This window comes from Ambystoma mexicanum, chromosome 9 (assembly GCF_040938575.1).
Source record: "Ambystoma mexicanum isolate Mex_15411 chromosome 9, UKY_AmexF1_1, whole genome shotgun sequence".
NCBI classification, from domain to species: domain Eukaryota; kingdom Metazoa; phylum Chordata; class Amphibia; order Caudata; family Ambystomatidae; genus Ambystoma; species Ambystoma mexicanum.
Genome location: NC_090931.1, coordinates 793,746,065 through 793,765,577, shown reverse-complemented (window position 1 = coordinate 793,765,577; position 19,513 = coordinate 793,746,065). Strand labels below are relative to the sequence as shown.

Below are 19,513 nucleotides of genomic sequence, written 5' to 3'. Positions count from 1 at the left end.
CGGTTGCAGCATAATGAGGTGCCCAGGTCAGCCTCTGAAGAACGGTGGGCTCTGGCTCCACCACCCCTGCAGAGGGGGAGACTACCACTGCTGGGGTTTCTGCAAAGATTCAAGCATCTGCCATTTGAAATGTTCCCACTCCTCTAGGGGTGATGCGAGTTGGCAATAGTACCTATTTTTTGGTTCAGTTGACGTGTCCTCTGAGGAGGAGGAGTCATTGTTGTGTCAGGGGCAATGCTGTTGTTTTTTTTCTGAAGGAAGAGGAAAAATAGTGGTGAGATTCATTGCATGAGTGACAGCTCTTTCAAGGTTTCCTTTGCTTCTCACCTTTGTTTGAATCCTTCTCAGTAGAGCGAGTTTCCTGAGGCTAAACTAACCTATCCTCCTCAGAATCTCTTTGCCATTTAGAATGGCTCCCAGGGGCTGGAAACTGAGATGGGATCTGATGACCACTGTTGTGAATTGCAGTGAACAATTTCATAGCCTGCTCAGGAAGGGCTTTCAAGTGGAACAACAATCAGTAACCGCAAACAACTGTATGATGCTCAGCCCCAAAGCACCAGAGGCACACTCAATGGCGATCCGACCGACTTCTTGTTCCTGCAGTTCTTACAGAGTTCAAAGCTCCAGGCATTCTGGGTGATATGACGCAGTTAGTGTTAGAAAATGTCAGAAAACCAGATGGTTTCTGCAAACAGTCTGCTGAGCGTGACAGGAAAAGAACTGAGCTGACTGAAAGTCTTTGCCGAGATTCCAACTTAGGCCAAGCAAAGGAAATCTCAAAATTGGGGGGTGTCGAAAGCATCCTGCTCAGGGGGAAATCTGGGCTCAGAGAGAACCGGCCTTGATGCCACAAAGTCAGCTAATGGAGGACTTGCTCAGGAAAATGTCTTGACACTACTCCCAGAACTACTATCTCAAGTTTTACAGAAACTGGGGGCGGGAGTGCAGTCCCTTTAGTCACGAGACCATTAGAGTAATAGGTTGGAACACGCAGGGCCCCACCATCTTTAAATCTAGAATTATGAGGGAGGACCTATTTGCACAAAATTACATTATTTTGCTTCAGGAAACATGGTTGGTTAATCCTGTGGAAATGGAAATTGAGCGATACACACATCTCACTGCCTATCTGCATCACAAAAGGCGATGGACAGACCATCAGGGAGTTTGTTGATGTCTTTTAAAAATCTCACAATTAAAGCTATAGTCCGATTTTTAATGACGCACTAGGAATCCAGGCATGTACAGTCCACTTAAAACATATTATGCCAGACCCTGTTCTAATTACTATTAACATCTATTGGAACCCCACCTGTTGCGAACTTCAGGCCTTCTTGGTCTTCTTGGCAATATTGACATCACTACTGGAGAAAATTAAGTTGGATCACGGTGGAGCCAACATCATTTTTGCACGAGACCTTAACACTGCATGCACTAACACAATAAGGGGGAAAGAAAAACTACCCCCGAGAAGGTTATCCAAGAAGGGACAAACCTGGCTAGGCTTCCTGGATTCCTGGGGGGTCTGAAAATGTTAAACATGTCAACCGGGGTGGTGGGGGGAGCTAGATGTCATCGTGGTCAGTGATCATCTGTTTTAGATTACATTTTTGTTTCTACCCGTCTCTTCTCCCGGTGCTCCTCCTTGGTCATAAAACAGGATGATGGAAGTGACCATTCTCGTCTAGAACTACTTTTTCCCCCGATTTATCAGTGCCAGCTACAGAATTTCATCCACAGAAAATAACAGGTAATAACTCAGGCAAAGTACATCTGGTCAAGTACAGACAGGAAGGAAAAAAACGAAACAGTAGATTAAAAGAAATATCAGATTCAACCCTGTTGGATTACTGCCTTCCGGCTAAATTTGTCAAATCAATATGGTCAGTCCTCCCTCGAAGTGAACCCATTATAGGCAAACAGTATAGTCTCGTACACTGTTTTGACAAAGAGACTCGGGATAGGAAGAGGGCTCTTAAATTTAAAATCAGAAGCTTAAAGACATTGCAACCCAATCTTTGTCAATACAGATTGGAAGCTAAAAAAAAAAAGCATGTCAAGACTATACAAACTGGTCAAAAAACCAAAGCATGATCCGGATACAGCAAGATGGAGAGTTAATGCTGCGGTTGGTAAGTGAAAACAACTCGAGAAATTTCTGGTCTGTTATTGGCCAGCTGGAGACCAACCGCAGCAGTATTTCTCTAATTTAGTGCATGAACCAAAAGTGGTGGATCACTTATCTAAAATATTTAAGAAGCCTGGCCAGTGACTGACAGCACCCAGCCAAATGTGCCCTGGCAATTATCGCTCAAGGAAGAGGACATTATGGACATCACAGCCAAGTCCTCAGTTTCTAGAGCGGCAAGCCCTAATGGACTGACATATCAGGTACTTAAAAATGAACCAGGGATCTGGTCTAGACTCCTGTACCATCTCTTTAAGGAAATACTCAGGCAGCGTCAATTCCCCCCCCTCAAGGATGACCGCAAAAATCATAACGTTTTTCAAGGGGGGGTGATCGATTAGATCCGGCAAGTTATCGCCCCATCGCCCTCCTTGATATAGACAGCAAAATATTTATGATATGATATGGCATTTGTAACGCGCCTATACACAAGTGTTTCAAAGCGCGACGAGGCAGGGAGGGGGGAACAAGGGGAAGACAGACAACGATCCTACTAGGCCAGGTGTCATTCAGATCGCGCAAGTGCAGGGGTAGGGGGAAGGGAAGAAGTGCAGGGGGAAGTGCAGTACAAAGTAAGTAGAATAAAAATAAATAAATAGGGCCAGCTGGTGGCAAGTGCAAGGTAAGTGCAGACAAGAGCTGGGAAGGGGGGGCTGGGGCTGTAGGGATACAGAGACAGTCCCGCAGTGCAGGGGTTGCCAGGGAGGCAGTGCAAGTGGAGAGTGGCTGGGCCCAGGACCGAGGTCGCTGAGAGTGGCCCAGTTGCAGATTCAGTGCAGTTTCAGTGAAGAATTTAGCAGGGGAGAGGGAGAGAGAAAGCAGAAGCAAAGAGGAAGGTTTTGAGGTGCTTCCGGAACCGGAGATGGTTCTCCTCAAGTATGAAATTGCTGTTGAGGGAATTTATCGTCTGGGTGGAAACTGCACAGATCCTATCCTGCCATCAGACAGGCTTCAGACACAGCCTCTCTACCACACTAAATGCCCTTATTCTAAATTTGGTGGGTGAACGAACAATGGCTAAGGGAGAATGCCTACTTTATGGTGCCTGGGTAGACTTGTCGAAAGCTTTCGACCAGGTCGACAGAGCACACTTGTGGAAAAAACCGAAGAGATGGGGATCCCAGAGTCGCTTTTGTCCATTCTGATTGAATTTCATAGGGACACCCCGTTGAGAGTGCACGTGGATGAACAAGGGCACCTATCAGACCCAATCAGAGATGGAGAGAGGAGTCCGTCAGGGGTGTCTGGACGCACCTCTTTTTTTTTTCAACCTGTTCCTAGTGGACATGGGTGACTCCTTGGAACCATCTGCGCTGGCCAGCCCTATGATCAATAGAAGGAAGATTCACTTGCTGGCCTACGCAGACAATATAGTCCTCTTGTATAGGACTGCAATAGGTTTGCAGCAGCTGCTAACGGGGCTGGGAGCATATGCCAGAGAAAATGGACTCTCCATTAACCCACTGAAATCTAAAATTGTAGTCTTCAAACACACACAGAAAAAGATACACTACACCAATTAGGTCCTGGAAACTGACATCATTACACGAGTAGAAGATTTGATCTACCTGGGATATAGAATATATGCTTCTCCGGCTATCTCTAAGGTGGAGGCAGATGCAGAGATGAAGACTTTACAATGTATTCCTCAGATGAAGAAGATATACTCCAAATATTGTAGGTTTCCAATCCTCTCCGTAATTATGTTCTTTAGGGCGAAGGTGATACCAATCATTCTCTATGGATTAGAGGCAAAGCCTCTACTTTGGAATACAAATTGGGACAAGCTAGAATCATTTGTCTGGAAAAATGTTTTGTGCTTGCTGATGAGTACACCATCTTGGAACCTGAGGTTCAAACTAGGTTTGAACTCTTTAGACTCCTTAGCAAGCTGGAAGTTAACATCACTCTATCGCCAGATATTTACAGCAGAACGCAACTCACTGTATGGGAATGTTAAAGTTCATCTGTAATGCTCGAGATCAGAGTATTTAAGTCACCTGGAAATAAAAGTCAAGGACTTTCTGCTAAAACACGATCTAAACCTCGAGACATTTATTAATAACCCCCAGAAAGTTAAAACTGTTGGTGAGAGAGGAGACTGGATTAAAACAATCGCAAAGTTTATAAATGAGACATTGCCCAACACCTTCCAATCTGTGGATAAAAAGCTGGGGTCTCTTGAAAAATATTTGATAAAATTTTCAGACAGTCAATAATTTCCTAAGAACAAGATTGAACCTACTACCCGTCAGGGAAGTGCTAGTAGAGCGAAGGCAAGAGGAAGACTCACACAAATTATGTAAAACATGTGCATCTCCCTCAAACCAAACCCTGAGACATCTGCTAATGGAATGTGTGAAGGAACTTGGAGGTAGAGATTGTCTCAATTCAGAAAACATGTACGAAATGAAGAAAGGTTGATCTCTGATCATTTCTGGATTAGAATCATCTCCGGCCACAAAACCCTTTTGACATTCTCCATAGTTGAATTGTTAAAACAATGCAGATTTATTCATGAGATTTTAAACTTATCTTGAACATTGACTTATAAAAATATGACTTTTTGAGTGAAGAACTCCAAGATAGCATACTTAGCAATCAGAAACATCGTGAACTAGGATTGTTCTTTTTTCTCTTTTAATAGGAAACGGACTACAAAAATGGATACGTCGCTGGTGCTACAGTGCAGTATCATTGTTTAATGTTTTTGTTTTGTTATTTTTATGTCATACCTTTTATGTCGCTTTGTAAAGGTTTTGTAAACCAACACAAAGAAAAAAAAGAAAAAAAAAGAAGAACTGAGCTCACAGGGCACAGTGAGCTCTACATGTACAGCCTGGGACATCATATCCGGAGTCAACAAAATCAAGCAGAGCTGCCTTGCGCTCCTTGGCGCCTGGAAAAAGTTTACAATGACGAAGCTTACACCAGGTAATATATCAAAGATGAGGAAACTGTGGGAGGAAAGCAACTATTGGAAGAAGGGGTCTCAAAGAGGAAGACTCACTACTACAGGGGGCACAGGATCATTTTCTTCTACTTCACTTGTTCTTCAGACTTAAAGAAGGATTCCAGAGTCGATGTCCAAGGTGCTGACCTTAATGTATGGGAGAAAGCCGAAGCAGATAATTCCAGAGTGATCTTTTTGGAAGGCCAGAAATGTTTGCCCATGCGCACCATCATCGCTTTTGGTTCCATGGATTGATATCACCCACATTTCTGTGTAATGGTCCTTCTCAAGGCACCATACACAAGTCAAGTGAGAGTTAGACTGACATGGAGAATTATGTTCTCCTTGTAGTGCCAAAAGCCCAATTTAGGAAACACAGTAGGAAAATAACAGAGTAAAATGACTGTGCCGGAAACTGTTCCTCTGTTTAATGCAGAAAAAAGGAACTAAGGTAAATGGTGCTGGTGGCTGCAGGTACAATTGGGATGATATCATTTTCAGCACATAAGAGAACAATGGAGCAGGCCATTTTACAGCACAGTGGCACCAAGTGACTGTTACAAAAACCTTCGGTTCCAGACTGGATCTGAAGAGGATTTCAAAGAGGATGAATATGTGGGACGAATGTTTTTCTCAGCTAGCAGTGAGAAGGTTAAGGCCCATAGGGATTCCATGAAAAATTAGAATTTGTTTGCAGATATATTCAAGCATGTTTGTAGATGATGCCAACAGGTTTCTGTTATAACATGTATACAGTGAAAAGAAACACTTTGCACTTCAGGTAATGCCAATATAAATATTTTCCTTGGAATATTTGAAATTCTGATAGATCTGTGTAAATAACGAACTAGTCACAGACCAAAGCAGTACAGAACTTAATGTTTGATAACATCCAGCAAACTACACATCAGGCTGCGGGCTGATGGGGAATAAATAAAAGTGCATCTGTGGCAAGGGCATTTTTAACGAGAATGTCCACTTCAACACCAAAGCAGCTGTGTTTTTTGTTTCAAACAGGCCTTTGTAGTGAAAGCATGTCAAATGGTTTAAGAATACTTACTCTCTTCTTCCTGAGTGAGTACTAAAAGCTTTGTCTGAAGAGTCTGGAAAAAATAAAATTAAAGTCTAAGGCAAGTGGGAAGTTGATTACAAAAAATGGCAATGCACAATTTAAAGCAACCTTTTAGGTGTTTATTACTATCTTATTTTCAATTGGTTATGAATACTTATGTGAGAAAGATGTAGTTCGGATGTGAAATATTAAATCAACATCAAGGGCACAGTTCTGCACTGCATATACCTATCCAACAAACCTCAGTTAACTTATTTTTACTACTTCAGATTACTCACTGATTGAAAATGTGCATATTGGAGGATCACATGGTCAGTGCATTGACAACACTGTAGAACCTGTGAGACAGGCATGGTATCAAGAGATGACACAGACACCAATGTGTGAATTCAACAATTTAATCTTTATTAAGTATCAGGATGAGTATAATGCCTAACTTGCCCTATAGCTATGTTGAGGATTAACCTACCAAAAAAATGAAGGAAAGTCTATGTCCATAAGTCCAAATCAAGAGTTTGTCTGTGTCAAAACCCATGCTTGCCATCACGTCTAATATATAAATATAATGTAGGGTTATTCTAACTAAAATAGTGTTCAAAAGAAAGTCTGGAGCAACCTCTAGCTCCCTTTGCAATTTCAGGATACAGTTCCAACAATTTTAGGTTTCAAATGTTCCTTCAGAAGTTAAGAGTTCCCTTCCCCAAGCTTAAAGTACTGGTTCACAAAACAATGTTCCAAAGGATCTCAAGGTGCCCTTCCCCAAACTTAAAGCACCGGTTCACAAAAACAAGCCCACACTTTTCAGCTCTATTTTGTTTCAGGGTGGCTGTCACACTTCTCTGGGATTTGTTGGGGTTTCCTGGTCTAGGCGCAGATGACAGGCCGCACGGCCCACCCATTATAGGTCATTGAACCAGTAGCCCTTGTCCAGCTTTCTGCCACCCTGGTGATTTACACAGACTCACACATTCATAGTTTGATGATTTGCCTTGTTGCTACTTCTTTAGCTACCTTGTCCAAAAAAGGTACTTTGTTGGCTTTTATTTACAGCCTTCACTTTTAGCTCACTTTTGCCCATTCGACATTTTGCTCACACTTCACTGGCACCCCTCGGCTGCTCATCTCCAGCTTTCATTCACTTATTCACTGAATTACACTTCATATTACTTTGCCAATGTTCTTGGTTAATCAGAGACTTTTGAACATGTACCGCTCCAACGTGACCGCTCCAACGTGACTGCTCCAATACAGAGTTTCTACAAAAACCCCTTTCAAACATTTAAGTCCTTTCAGTTTGTTCCTCTGCTTCAATCGGAGGCTTTCGAGAAAGTGCTGATTGCACGCGACGACTGATACAATGCAATTCAGTCTCTTTCATACATGCACCGGGTTTCTCAAATTCCTTTGAAACACACCAGTCGCAGCATTCTTCTCTGTTTCCTCATTACGATGACTTCTGGGACTTGATGTCAGCGTCTCACCGCCTGCTTTCGGACACCCCTGAATTGATAATTCCATTCAAGGGAACAAGCATTTCTTGGCCATAGTAAATGGACAGCCACTTTCCACAGCTCCTTTCTCCGGCTACCTGAAGACATGGCTCCCTTGCCACACAATGACACTCTGTTGGAGTTTGCAGTCCTTCAGTGTCCCGTTCTCCTTTGGCTTCTCGCGGGTTGGGTTGACCTTCCTGCTGCTCTCTCTTCCACTCTGCTACCACCTTTTTATACACCTGTAACTCATCAAGGGTGTTCAGGTGTGCTTCTGTTGCCGGTTTTGCCTGACTCCAATTAAGCCAATTACGGTGATATGCCCGACCTTCAGCTCTGTAGTGTTCAGGGTCCCTCTTCTTCATCCCAGTACTATAGTAGGGTTTCCAATAGGAAGTGTGACTTACTCTTAGTTGTCTCTTCCTCGTCTCAGTATTTGAAGTAAGATTACAGTGAAAAGCTGGAAAGGACTGACAATATTCAATAAATACTGAATGAAGGTTCTGATAAGTCAGTGTTAGTGAAGGGGGGATACCATGTCTCGCCTTCAGACACTCTCTCTCCAATCACCAAGGATCTTTCACCCAGGTGATCCTCTCTAGCTAGTCCACCTCCAGTGTCGGGATCCAAAAGCGATGGCCCTTCCCTGGAGACCTGAACAGAAGATCCCTGGTGAGGAGATGTGGGAGCACCTTCAAGTTTCTCACATACCCTTCACCTATGCAGGGTGCTTTACAGGGGTATCTCGAGAGATAGTCCACATTACCTTGCTCTCATCCTTTTCGATGTTCCACTGAGAAGCAGTATAGTTGAAGCTCTAAAAACGACTGCATACCCTAGGATTTTATTCCTTTGTCTGGCTAATCCATACGAAAGGAGATTGATCAATGATCAGTCTGAATTTTCGACCCAGTAAATAGTATTTCAGATGTCAGATTGCCCATTTTATTGACATTGCCTCTAACACAAGGACAGATTAATTGACTGATGTACAGTATAGGATGTTCCGGCCAGTCATGATTTTGGTATAAGACGGCACCTAGTCCGATTAGGGGGGCATCAGTTTGCAAGATTAATTCTTTAGAGAAGTCGGCTACTTTTAGAATGGGACTTTGACATAAGGCTTGTTTTAATGTGCAACAACGCTCATTTTCTGCATCCGTTTTGGGGGTTTTGCGTTTTTCAACTTGTCTGTCAATGTGGAAGTCTTACAAGAAAAGTTTGGGATGAACCGACGATAGTAACCTATCAAACCCAGAAAGGCTCTCATGTCCTTCTTATATTTAGGTGTAGGGGTCTCGAGAACTGCTCTGATCTTTTCTTGTTGGGGTTGGGCACTACAGTTACCCACAAATCCCCCAAATGACTTGACAGCAGATTGGGCTAGCTTACATTTTTTAGGGTTGGCAGTGAATCTGGCTTTCCTTAAGGCGCTCATGACAGTATACAAGTGATATAAGTGGTCCTCCCATGTCCTACTATGGATCACAATGTCATCAATGTATGCTCCGCAAAACTACTCTGAGTAGGGTTGTAAAATCCATGAGTATCTGGAATGTTGCGAGAGGACCACTGAGGCCAAATGGTAAGACTTTAAAATGGAACAGTCCTAAAGGGGTTCCAAATGCAGTTTTTACCTTGTGAAGTCCTGCCAATACCCTTTCATATGGTCCATGTTCGACAAGTAGACAGCATTACCCAATCTATCGAACAGATCGTTGATGCGTGGCATTGGGTAAGCGTCAAAGTCAGAGATGGAATTCACCTTTCTGAAATCTATACTAAATCTCCAACTACTATCAGGGTTTTACCACCAACACGATGGAGGAGGACTAGGGGCTGTTGAAGGTTTGATTATTTTGGCCTTAACCATCTGTTCCACTTCTTTTTATGATGATATCCTTTTTGGACTTAGGGAACCTATGTAATCTTAGATGTACCACCCTTCCTACATGTGTACGGATGTGGTGATATATACTCTCCACCCTTCCAGGTTCCTCACAGAATACATCTGGAAATTGACTCACAAGATCAAAGAGATCTTGTTTCTGATTATTTGTGAGATTAGGTGGAATTAAAGTTAAATCCTCCACCGCGTCAGGTATCAAGCAGGGAAATATGTAGTGTTGGACTCAAGAGGGGTTCTCCTTCCACTCTTTTAAAAGATGTATGTGGTAAACCTGGGTCTTTTGCCTATGGTCTGGCTGAGAGATTTCATAATTACATGGACCCATTTGCTCTACTACCTCATAAGGTAAGTGCCATTTGCAAACTAGCTTGTTTTCCGATGTGGGTAGAAGTACTAACACCTTTTGCCCAATAGAGAATGATTGTAATGAAAACTTTTTATTATAAGAAGTATTCTGTTGTTCTTGAGCCTTAACCATATGTGTTTGTACCACTGGCGTAACAGGGGCCCCCGCAGCCCCCGTGATGCGGGTGGCCCCGCTACCACATGTCCTGGGAGGGAGGCCACATTGGACATAAAATAAATAAATAAAAGATGTTGCTTTTTTATTTGGTTACTCTGCCTTCATTAAGAAATGATTTCTGTTACACTGTAATAGAAATAATTACTTTATGAAGGCAGAGTGACTGCAAAAATAAACTTTATTTTTTAGTCTGAGGGCTCTCCACACCCTATGACATGGAAGCTTCTAGGCTGGAGGCCTCCATGTCATGGGGCGGGAGGAGCTCTATGACTTAAAAAAGAAAAAGTTATTTTTGAAGTCACTCTGCCTTCATAAAGAAATTCTTTCCTTTATGGTTTTGTCCTTAACGGAAATAATGTCATTATGAAGCCAGAGTGACTTAAAAAAAGAATCTTTTTTAAGTGATAGGGCTCCCCTCAACCCCATGACATGTGCGTGTGTATGGTGAACGGGTGCACACTTAAATGCATGGGTGGCTGCCTAGCGTGCCTGTATGGGGAAAGGGTGCACACTTAAATGTATGGGCGGCTGGATGTGTGTATGTGTGTATGGTGAATGGTTTGTGTGCTTGTGTTCTTGAAATGTTGGAAGAGGTGTCGACTTCACGGGTGGCGGGGGAGGGGCAAACCTATTTGTGTGGGGGCATCTGACTTCTTTATGCATTCTAATGAGACTATTCTAGTGCAGCTTCAATGTTACAAGCAGTTTACTCTCCCCTTTAAGTCTGAAAGAACCCACTTATGGACTGCTCTGAGAGTAAGATGTCTCCTGTCCACGCTCTACCCTTCCAATCACTTCCCTGGCATAAAAGTACTAAACCCACATCAAGATTACAATTGCGTAAAGAATTATGCATTTGAATACAGGCAGTACCAGTGAAATGCTTTACGTTAGTCATTGCTGGGCCGTTAACAGCGAAACCCAGATGCCGTTTAAGATATGTCTCCTGTTCTGTCCATCAACGGCTCTGTAGGTCAGCCAGGTCGAGTCAACACAGTTCAACATTTTACAGGAGTGAGGGGGGAGTGCTGAAGCACAGTCAGCTCAATGGTGTTACACCACTAATCAGTTGTAATATTTTAAGTGTACCTTCCAATCTTCAAGAATATTGCAAAATACTGTAAAGACATAATTATAGTGTTTCTTGTTATGCGGATCGCGTGAGACTCCTATAAGTGCAAGAAAAGTAATGTTGGGCTGTCTCACTTACCCATGCCTGGTATGAGGTATAAGTACAATGGTTGTGACAATCACAGGCTTCACTAAAATAAAATGAAACCAAATTGTGGCACATTTATACGTGTCAGAAAATCAATGTGCATGCATATAATCTGAATGCCTCCATTTAATTTTGTAAAACATACCTATATATGTGTGGTTGCACGCATGGCCACTCAATTGGATGTGGTTAAATCTGTGTAGTTTCGAATCCTCACATATGTAAATTTTAGAGTGTCTGAACAAAACCGAAAGGGAAGAAGAACAAAGGCAAGATGCTAATTAGCACTCGTACTGAGTCCGTATAGACGGTCAAAAGCAATAATGTAGGACCCTTATGACTAGTCTAGGGGTCTGCGTCAAAGAGCTCGTCTTACCAGCATCTCCGCTGCGAATGCATTTCTGAAGCCGTGCGCGAGCGAACCGCGCAAGGCAATATGCAAGCGGATGCACGCTGAAACGTACTGGAGTGCAGCGGTGAGTCACAAGCGCACCGCCATGTTGGGAGTACATAGATTCAATTAGTTACTCAACCCAATCATTATAAAACTATAATTCGATTCAAATTTAAGAGCAGAAGGTATATACAGACAAGGCAATTAGTTTAATTTGGTGGCAGTGCTAGAGCAAGGAAATTAATTGTAAGTTGGCCAGTGATTATGCCTGCGATATGCCCAAAATTAATAGATCAGCATGAATTGCATAGGTTATGCTAGCGGGGCTTTAATAAAAATATAACAAGCACCCTGCATGTTAATACGAAATAGCCGGGTGTGATTGATGATTTGATAACATCAAGGGTATACACCAGTGGCATGACAGAAGTGCCTATGATAAGGGACTCATAATTCAGGGATGTTAGATTGTTACATCAGTATACTTATGTGTTATTTAAATAGTGATTGATCGATTCTTCTCTATCAGTCTGACCGGATATAATCAAAGGAAACACAGCAGCTAAATGGATGACCAACCATAAATATATATATAGGAGCTCTGCAGTTCATGATACCACTATATCAAAAATACAATGTACACACATCAAGTCTGCTGTTCAGAGAAATACTGGTAGTTCATGGTCCGTATTGAGTCCATGTTTTACAGTGCGGTATTGGCAGATTAAACGGGCTTCAAGTTGCCTTAGTTTGAGCACGAGGTTGCCTCCTCGTTGAGGTAAAGAAACTTTAGCGATACCTGCAAATTTTAACAATGCTTTATTATCCATTTGATGGGACTGTTGCCAATGAATAGCCAATGGATATTTGGAGTCCTGATTTGAAATAGATGACAGATCTCATTTTCAAAGGGCGAATAGTACTGCCAATATAGCGCTGGCCACATGGGCAAAGAATACAATATACACAGTATTTCGTATTACAATTAATCAAAGAATTAATCCTGTGTATGCCTAGATGGCCAAATTCAATTTTAGAAGTTTCCAATGCAAAAGCACACACAGAACAGCCCCCACTTAATAATGGCTTCTACAAATGTGGGGGCTGTTCTATGTGTGCTTTATACGGGAACATCTGTCATCTATTTCAATCAGGACTCCAAATATCCATTGGCTATTCATTGGCAACAGTCCCATCAAATGGATAATAAAGCATTGTTAAAATTTGCAGGTATCGCTAAAGTTTCTTTACCTCAACGAGGAGGCAACCTCGTGCTCAAACTAAGGCAACTTGAAGCCTGTTTAATTGGCCAATACCGCACTTTAACACATGGACTCAATATGGATCATGAACTATCTGTATTTCTCTGAACAGCAGACTTGACATGTGTACATTGTATTTTTGATATAGTGGTATCATGAACTGCAGAGCTCCTATATATATTTATGGTTGGTCATCCATTTAGCTGCTGTTTTTCCTTTGATTATATCCGGTCAGACTGATAGAGAAGAATCGATCAATCACTATTTAAATAACACAGATGTATACTGAAGTAACAATCTAACATCCCCGAATTAGGAGTCACTTATCATAGGCACTTCTGTCGTGCCACTGGTGTATACCCTTGATGTTATCAAATCATCAATCACACCCAGCTATCTATTAATTTTGGGCATATCACAGGCATAATCACTGGCCCACTAATTTCCTTGCTCTAGCACTGCCGCCAAATTAAACTAATTGCCTTGTCTGTATATACCTTTTGCTCTTAAATTTGAATCGAATTAAGTTTTATAATGATTGGGTTGAGTAACTAATTGAATGTATATACTCCCAACATGGCGCTGCGCTTGTGACTCGCCACTGCACTCCAGTACGTTTCAGCGTGCGTCCGCTTGCATATTACCCAGCGCGGGTCGCTCGCGCACGGCTTCAGAAACGCATTCGCAGCAGAGACGCTGGTAAGACGAGCTCTTTGACGCAGACCGCTAGACTAGTCATAAGGGTCCTACATTATTGCTTTTGACCGTCTAGTCGGCCTCATTACGAGTCCTAATTAGCATCTTGCCTTTGTTGTTCTTCCCTTTCTGTTTTGTTCGGACACTCTAAAATTTACGTATGTGATGATTCGAAACTGCACAGATTTAACCACATCCAATTGAGTGGCCATACGTGCAACCGCACATATATAGGTATGTTTTAGAAATTCTTTTTTTTGATAACATGTTTTATTGTCTTTTCATGTTACAATAAAATAACATATAAATTTACAAACATAAAACTGTGCATACATGTGGTAGAGCTCCATGAGGGACCTCTGCCTATATGCGGACCAATGTAGAAACACAAGTGAGGTTAGGAATACAGTAGATATTAACCATATCAAGTGTCCATTGACATTTCACGTTCAGTTCTTACAGATGACTAGAGGATTTAATGACCTAGCTATTATGCCCAGAGGCGGCGAGGATGTTAAACTACAAGCTGGATTATTTCAAATTGTACCGGTTTCACAACATCTCTTCCCACTTCCCCCATACTTTGTCTGCTTTGCCCGGGCACCCTCTTGCTTGGTAAATCCGTCGTTCCATTGGGATAATTGCGTCTATGTCTGATTTCCATTGTTCATACTGTGGAGTGATCTCAGAACCCCATAGTTGTGCTATGTTTCGTTTAGCTATGCCGGTGGATGTTGAAACTAATAGCTTTTCAAAGCGCGATAGGTCCTGTTCCGTATCAATACCCAGTAGAAGGAGTTTGGGGTCAGTAGGGATTGGTCGGCCTACGACTCTGGCGAGTCTATCACAGCAGCTACGCCAGACGTGTTGTACTTGTGTACATTGCCACATAATGTGATAGAACGTCCCCTCTTCTTGCTTGCAACGTAAGCATTTTGGATCAGATGTCTTGCCCCATTTGTATAGCGCCACTTGAGGGTAATATATTCTGTGGAGTATTTTCAACTGAATGAGTCTGATTCTTGCTGAGATCGCCGTTTCCCTGGGGTACATCAGGGTCTCAATCCAGTCTTCGGGTAGAATCGGGCCCACGTCCCCTTCCCATTTGAGTTTCAGGCTCGAGAGCTCTCTTGTGGCAAAGGAGGAGATAGCGTTATGCATGGTGGATGTGATCCTGGCTTTCACACGGTCGATAACTATATTTCTCTCTATGGGCATGCACTCTGGCATTTCCAGTAGGCGGGCTCTCTGTTCCATTAGTGCATGGTGTAGCTGATTATAGTGGAAACTTTTGGTGGCAGGAAGGATGTGTGTGGACGAGATTTCGACAAACGGGATTATTTGATTATTTGCATATACCTGCTCGATGGTATGAATACCAGCTGTTACCCAAGCCGACCATTTAGGGAGATTGTCAAGACCTGCAAGATGGACGTTGTTCCAGATGGGCTCGAAAGGGGTGAGTATGTTGTCCCAACCTATGTACTTATGAGTATCTCTCCATATTTGGAATGTGTGGGCTGTGATCGTGCCCTTAGGATGACGATTCACACTAGTGTATAGGCTTTCAATCGGGGTCATATCATGACGGGAAGCAATCTCAGCCTGTATGTGGGGGAGCTTTGGGTCTCCGTGCAGAATGTCGTTTGCTGTCGCCATTGGTGACGCCCAGTAGTAGACCTGGATATTCGGTAGCCCTATTCCCCCCTTCCAGACCGAGCGTTGGAGGGTTTTAAGCACTATTCTCGGGTGTTTCCCTGCCCATAGGAGCCTACATGTTATTCGGTCTATTGTGTGGAATTCTACAATGGGAATACTGAGAGGGGTGTTCTGGAGGATATAGAGGAATCGGGGCAGGGCCAGCATTTTGAAGAGTGCCGCTCTGCCTAACAGCGTCAATGGCAGTGCTGCCCAGTGAGCTACATCTTGCGAGTATTTTTTGATCAGGGGGTGTAGGTTTTGGGTTACTTAATTGTCAAGTCTGTTTTCTATTAGAAGGCCAAGGTATCGGAACAGTGTGGTTTCAATACGGTATGGGGAGCCGGAAGGCAGAATGCAGTCTATCCCTTTTACCGGAAAGAACACCGATTTCACCCAATTCACTCTTAGTCCGCTATCATATTGCTCACAGCTGCACTTACTTCATACATCTCCCTGCTGTGGGTTTTCTAGTTGTGGTTGCTACTGCGGTTCTTGTTCCAGCGGCCGCTCTGGGCGAGGGCTATTGCGTTCCCTTCTTTCTCTTCCCTCGTCACTCCAGTCCCCTTCTATATGACGCTCAGCCCAGCTCCACGCTTCTCTAGGGTCAGTGAGGTGCACGGTTGTGCCCTTGTGGAATATCTTGCGTTGGGCCGGGAAGATTTGCCAATACTTGACACCCATCGAGTGCCATTGTTTCTTGAGCGGGTCGAATGATTGGCGCGCTTTCTGCACCTCCCTGGTGAAGTCAGGGAAGAAGGCTCTCCTTGATCCGTTAAATGTGACCGTGCCCTTTGCTCTCGACAGTTGGAGAACAGAGTCCCTGTCCCTATAATTCAGAAATCTGGCGATTACTGTGCGTGGTGGAGATCCCGGTGTAAACTTGCCAGTTGGGATACGGTGGGCACGCTCGATAGAGAAGAACCTGGAGAATGACTCTGCGTCATAGGTGTTTGCCAGCCATTCTTCGAAGAACAGTTCCATGCATTCCCCTTCTGCTTTTTCACGAAGGCTGACTATGCAGATATTTTTGCGCCTGGATCTGCCTTCACTGTCATCAGCTCTTGCTTCCAGGGTTTTAATGCGCGCTAACATGCTCGACACTTGCCGATTCACTCCACGTAAGCCATCCTCGCTTTCCGAGATTCGTGTCTCCGCTTCTCCCGTACGGGAGGTCAGCTTTTGCAGGTCGTGGCGCAACAAGGACACGTCTGCGCCAATATTGTCCATCTTTTTTTCCATTGAGGTCCTGGAGCTGGCAATGGCACTCATTATGTCTCTGAGGGAGATATTTTCTTCCACATGATCTAGATCGGCCGCTGGGAGCCTCTCTGGTGAGCGAGGCACTGAAGTAGATGCATATTGATCAATTCTACTCTGCGTAGAGGTTTTCCAGGGCTTATCTTTACCCATCTTTCTGCTTAGTAGGATGTTGGTGCAGGAGGCTGGTGTCGGGGTGCTGGTCGATAGGATACGCCGCTGTTGCCGGGACTGTGGTGGTGGTTGCAGCAGCGCTAGGCGTGGCGTACAAGGTGATTACTTATATCCGCACTAACTTTGTGTGCACTGTTATCTCAATGTCCGCCAACCAGGGGGGGATGCCAGTTCCCTCTATCCCACCAACTCCCGCTCCTTGCAGCACACTCGGGAGTCGGGTTGTTGGGGCCGTGCCTCGGTTTGCTGGGGGTTCTGTGCGGGCGCTCTATGCCGAGTGGAGTGTCCGCTGTCACTCCGCGGATCGTCCCTCGGTGCACCACCACTGAGCCCGCCTGGGCTTCCCTCACTCTCTCGCTAAGGGGAATGGTCTGCAGGTGACCGGCGCCTTTCCACAGTCCGAGCGCCGCCACTCTCGCTTCGTCCTCTGGGAGCGCCCGGGTTTGCAGCTTCAGGATGCCCGCACAGGCAGAGGCGCCGGTACCCGCCGCGGATGAACGGGCAAAGCCCACCCTCGGCTGCCGCACAGCACCTCCGTCGGGATCAGGATATCGGACGCAGAGCCGGCTCCTCATGTGCGCCCGTAGACGCTGTGCCCTGTGCCTGATTTCGGTGCCTGATTTCGTTTCAGGGGCTCGCCGTCCTCTGCCTCGGTCACCGGCTACTGCAAACGCACGGCGGCCATCTTGGAAACGGCCTTCGTTTCGGGTCCCTGGTCTTTGCGCTCGCTCGGGAGACCGATCCACGCTCCGGTTTTGCACCGTTGCAGTGCGATTCAGTGCAGCAGAGGTTCTCACATCCAGATTATATGCATGGATATTGATTTTCTGACAAGTATAAATGTGCCACAATTTGGTTTAATTTTATTGAAGCCTGTGATTGTCACGACCATTGTACTTATACCTCATACCAAGCATGGGTAAGTGAGACAGCCCAACATTACTTTTCTTGCACTTATAATTGGAGCCTCATGCGATCCGCATAACAAGAAACACTATAATTATGTCTTTACAGTATTTTGCAATATTCTTGAAGATTGGAAGGTACGCTTTAAATATTACAACTGATTAGCACATAACGCAGCATATCTGGTTGACCAAATATTGAATACATGCTAATGATTGATTTCTTTTTCATTTCTCTTTTCCGGTAAATGCACATACCTGGAATTTGATTCTTTAAAACCATATCCGGCCAACTTATATCCTTTTTTGATATATTGTCATTTGTTTTCTCAATGTGATTAATTTTGGTAATGGTATGGATTCATGACTGGCCATCAAATTAATTTGAAATAACCGCTAATTGTACGCCGTGTCTCGGATTTGATCATAATGTATGATTAATTTGTAATGTAATGAATTGTAAATCTTGCTGTACATGCAGTCTCAGAAGAAGAGCTTTTCAGCTCGAAACACGTGTTAGACTGCCTAGCATCTCCAATTAAAATCCTAAAGGATTGCTATTGACTCTAGAGTTTGTGTGCGCAGCGTGATTGCAAACACCCTCTCTTTTCTGCACAATTTACACAGTGAGAGATTGGCAGGTCCTCACTACATGCTTTCACATGCAGCTGATTCAAACCAATCCAAAATTCCAGTTCTTGCGCTAGATCTTGCCAGTCCCCATCTGCCATTCTTTTTGGTTTTGTGTTACACCACTACTTGTGTTTAATCCCTTTGTAATTTATTGGTAATCTTCATTACTCATAACCCTATTCTTCCTCGTCCCCGTACTTGTGTATGAGGCAATTTGCCTCATACACAAGTACTGAGATGAGGTAGAGGGACATGGGAGGTAATGCCTGGCTTAGTTACCTGTAATCTTTATTACTCCTAGTCCCACTCTTCCTCATCCCAGAACTTGTCTATGAGGCAAGGAGCCTCATACGTAAGCACTGGGACAAGGAACAGGGATGTGGATGTAATTCTGGGCCGAGAAGCTGATTTGGGAGCAGGGGGGTGTGAGGGAGAGGGGATGTGTGGGGGGTGGGGTGGGACGGGTATTGTGCAATAAATCGTAATGGTCATCCATGTCAAGGTTAACCAGGCATGTTATGTGGTATTAGTGGCTAGAGAGGCATTTTGGTGCAGCTAGTCTAGTCATTAGTTAGTTTGGCTTGACTTTATTTTTATTGGGCATATCTGATAAAGCAGTCCTGCTGAGTGTAATTACCTGGCTAAACTGGCATTTGGGTGCTGCCAGTCTAGCCGTTTCTTACTGCGGCATTGTATATTTTTCTGGGCATCTGTGATAAAATAACCATGATAAGTGTTACTGCTTTGACTGGCATTTTGGTGCAACCTGTCTAGGTACGTCTGATTGTGGCCTGGCATGCTTTACTGTAATATGTTATTACGCGTCTAGACTGGCCTACATTGTGCAGCCAGTTGGACATGTTTTGATTGTGGCATGGCATTTTTAATAGCAAAGCATTATATTAAAGCATTAATGTCCCTGTGCACTGTTGGTGACTTGTATGTATTGGATTTTTGGATTGGTGTTACCCTACAAAACAATTGCGAACGCTCTGGCCTTATAGCCAATTTTTCTCAGGAAGTGTGCTGTGTAGTGCATTAAAACCCACTTTATATCTTTATCCTACTGCAGTGTGAGGTGTACCCCTGCAGCAGCATATTCCCGTGTATTGCACAAGAGTGGTAATCTAGGCC

General features: G+C 43.9%; 1 protein-coding gene across 3 annotated transcripts in view; it reads right to left on the bottom strand.

Annotated features, from left to right (window-relative positions):
- The window catches only part of VPS8 (VPS8 subunit of CORVET complex), a 2,529,257-nt gene that overhangs the window by 525,713 nt on the left and 1,984,031 nt on the right, over nucleotides 1-19,513 (bottom strand). For all 3 annotated transcript variants that reach the window (XM_069615741.1, XM_069615740.1, XM_069615739.1), the window contains exon 37: nucleotides 6,205-6,247. In XM_069615741.1, coding sequence (XP_069471842.1) covers nucleotides 6,205-6,247 — 43 coding nt within the window. The remainder of the gene's footprint in view (nucleotides 1-6,204; nucleotides 6,248-19,513) is intronic.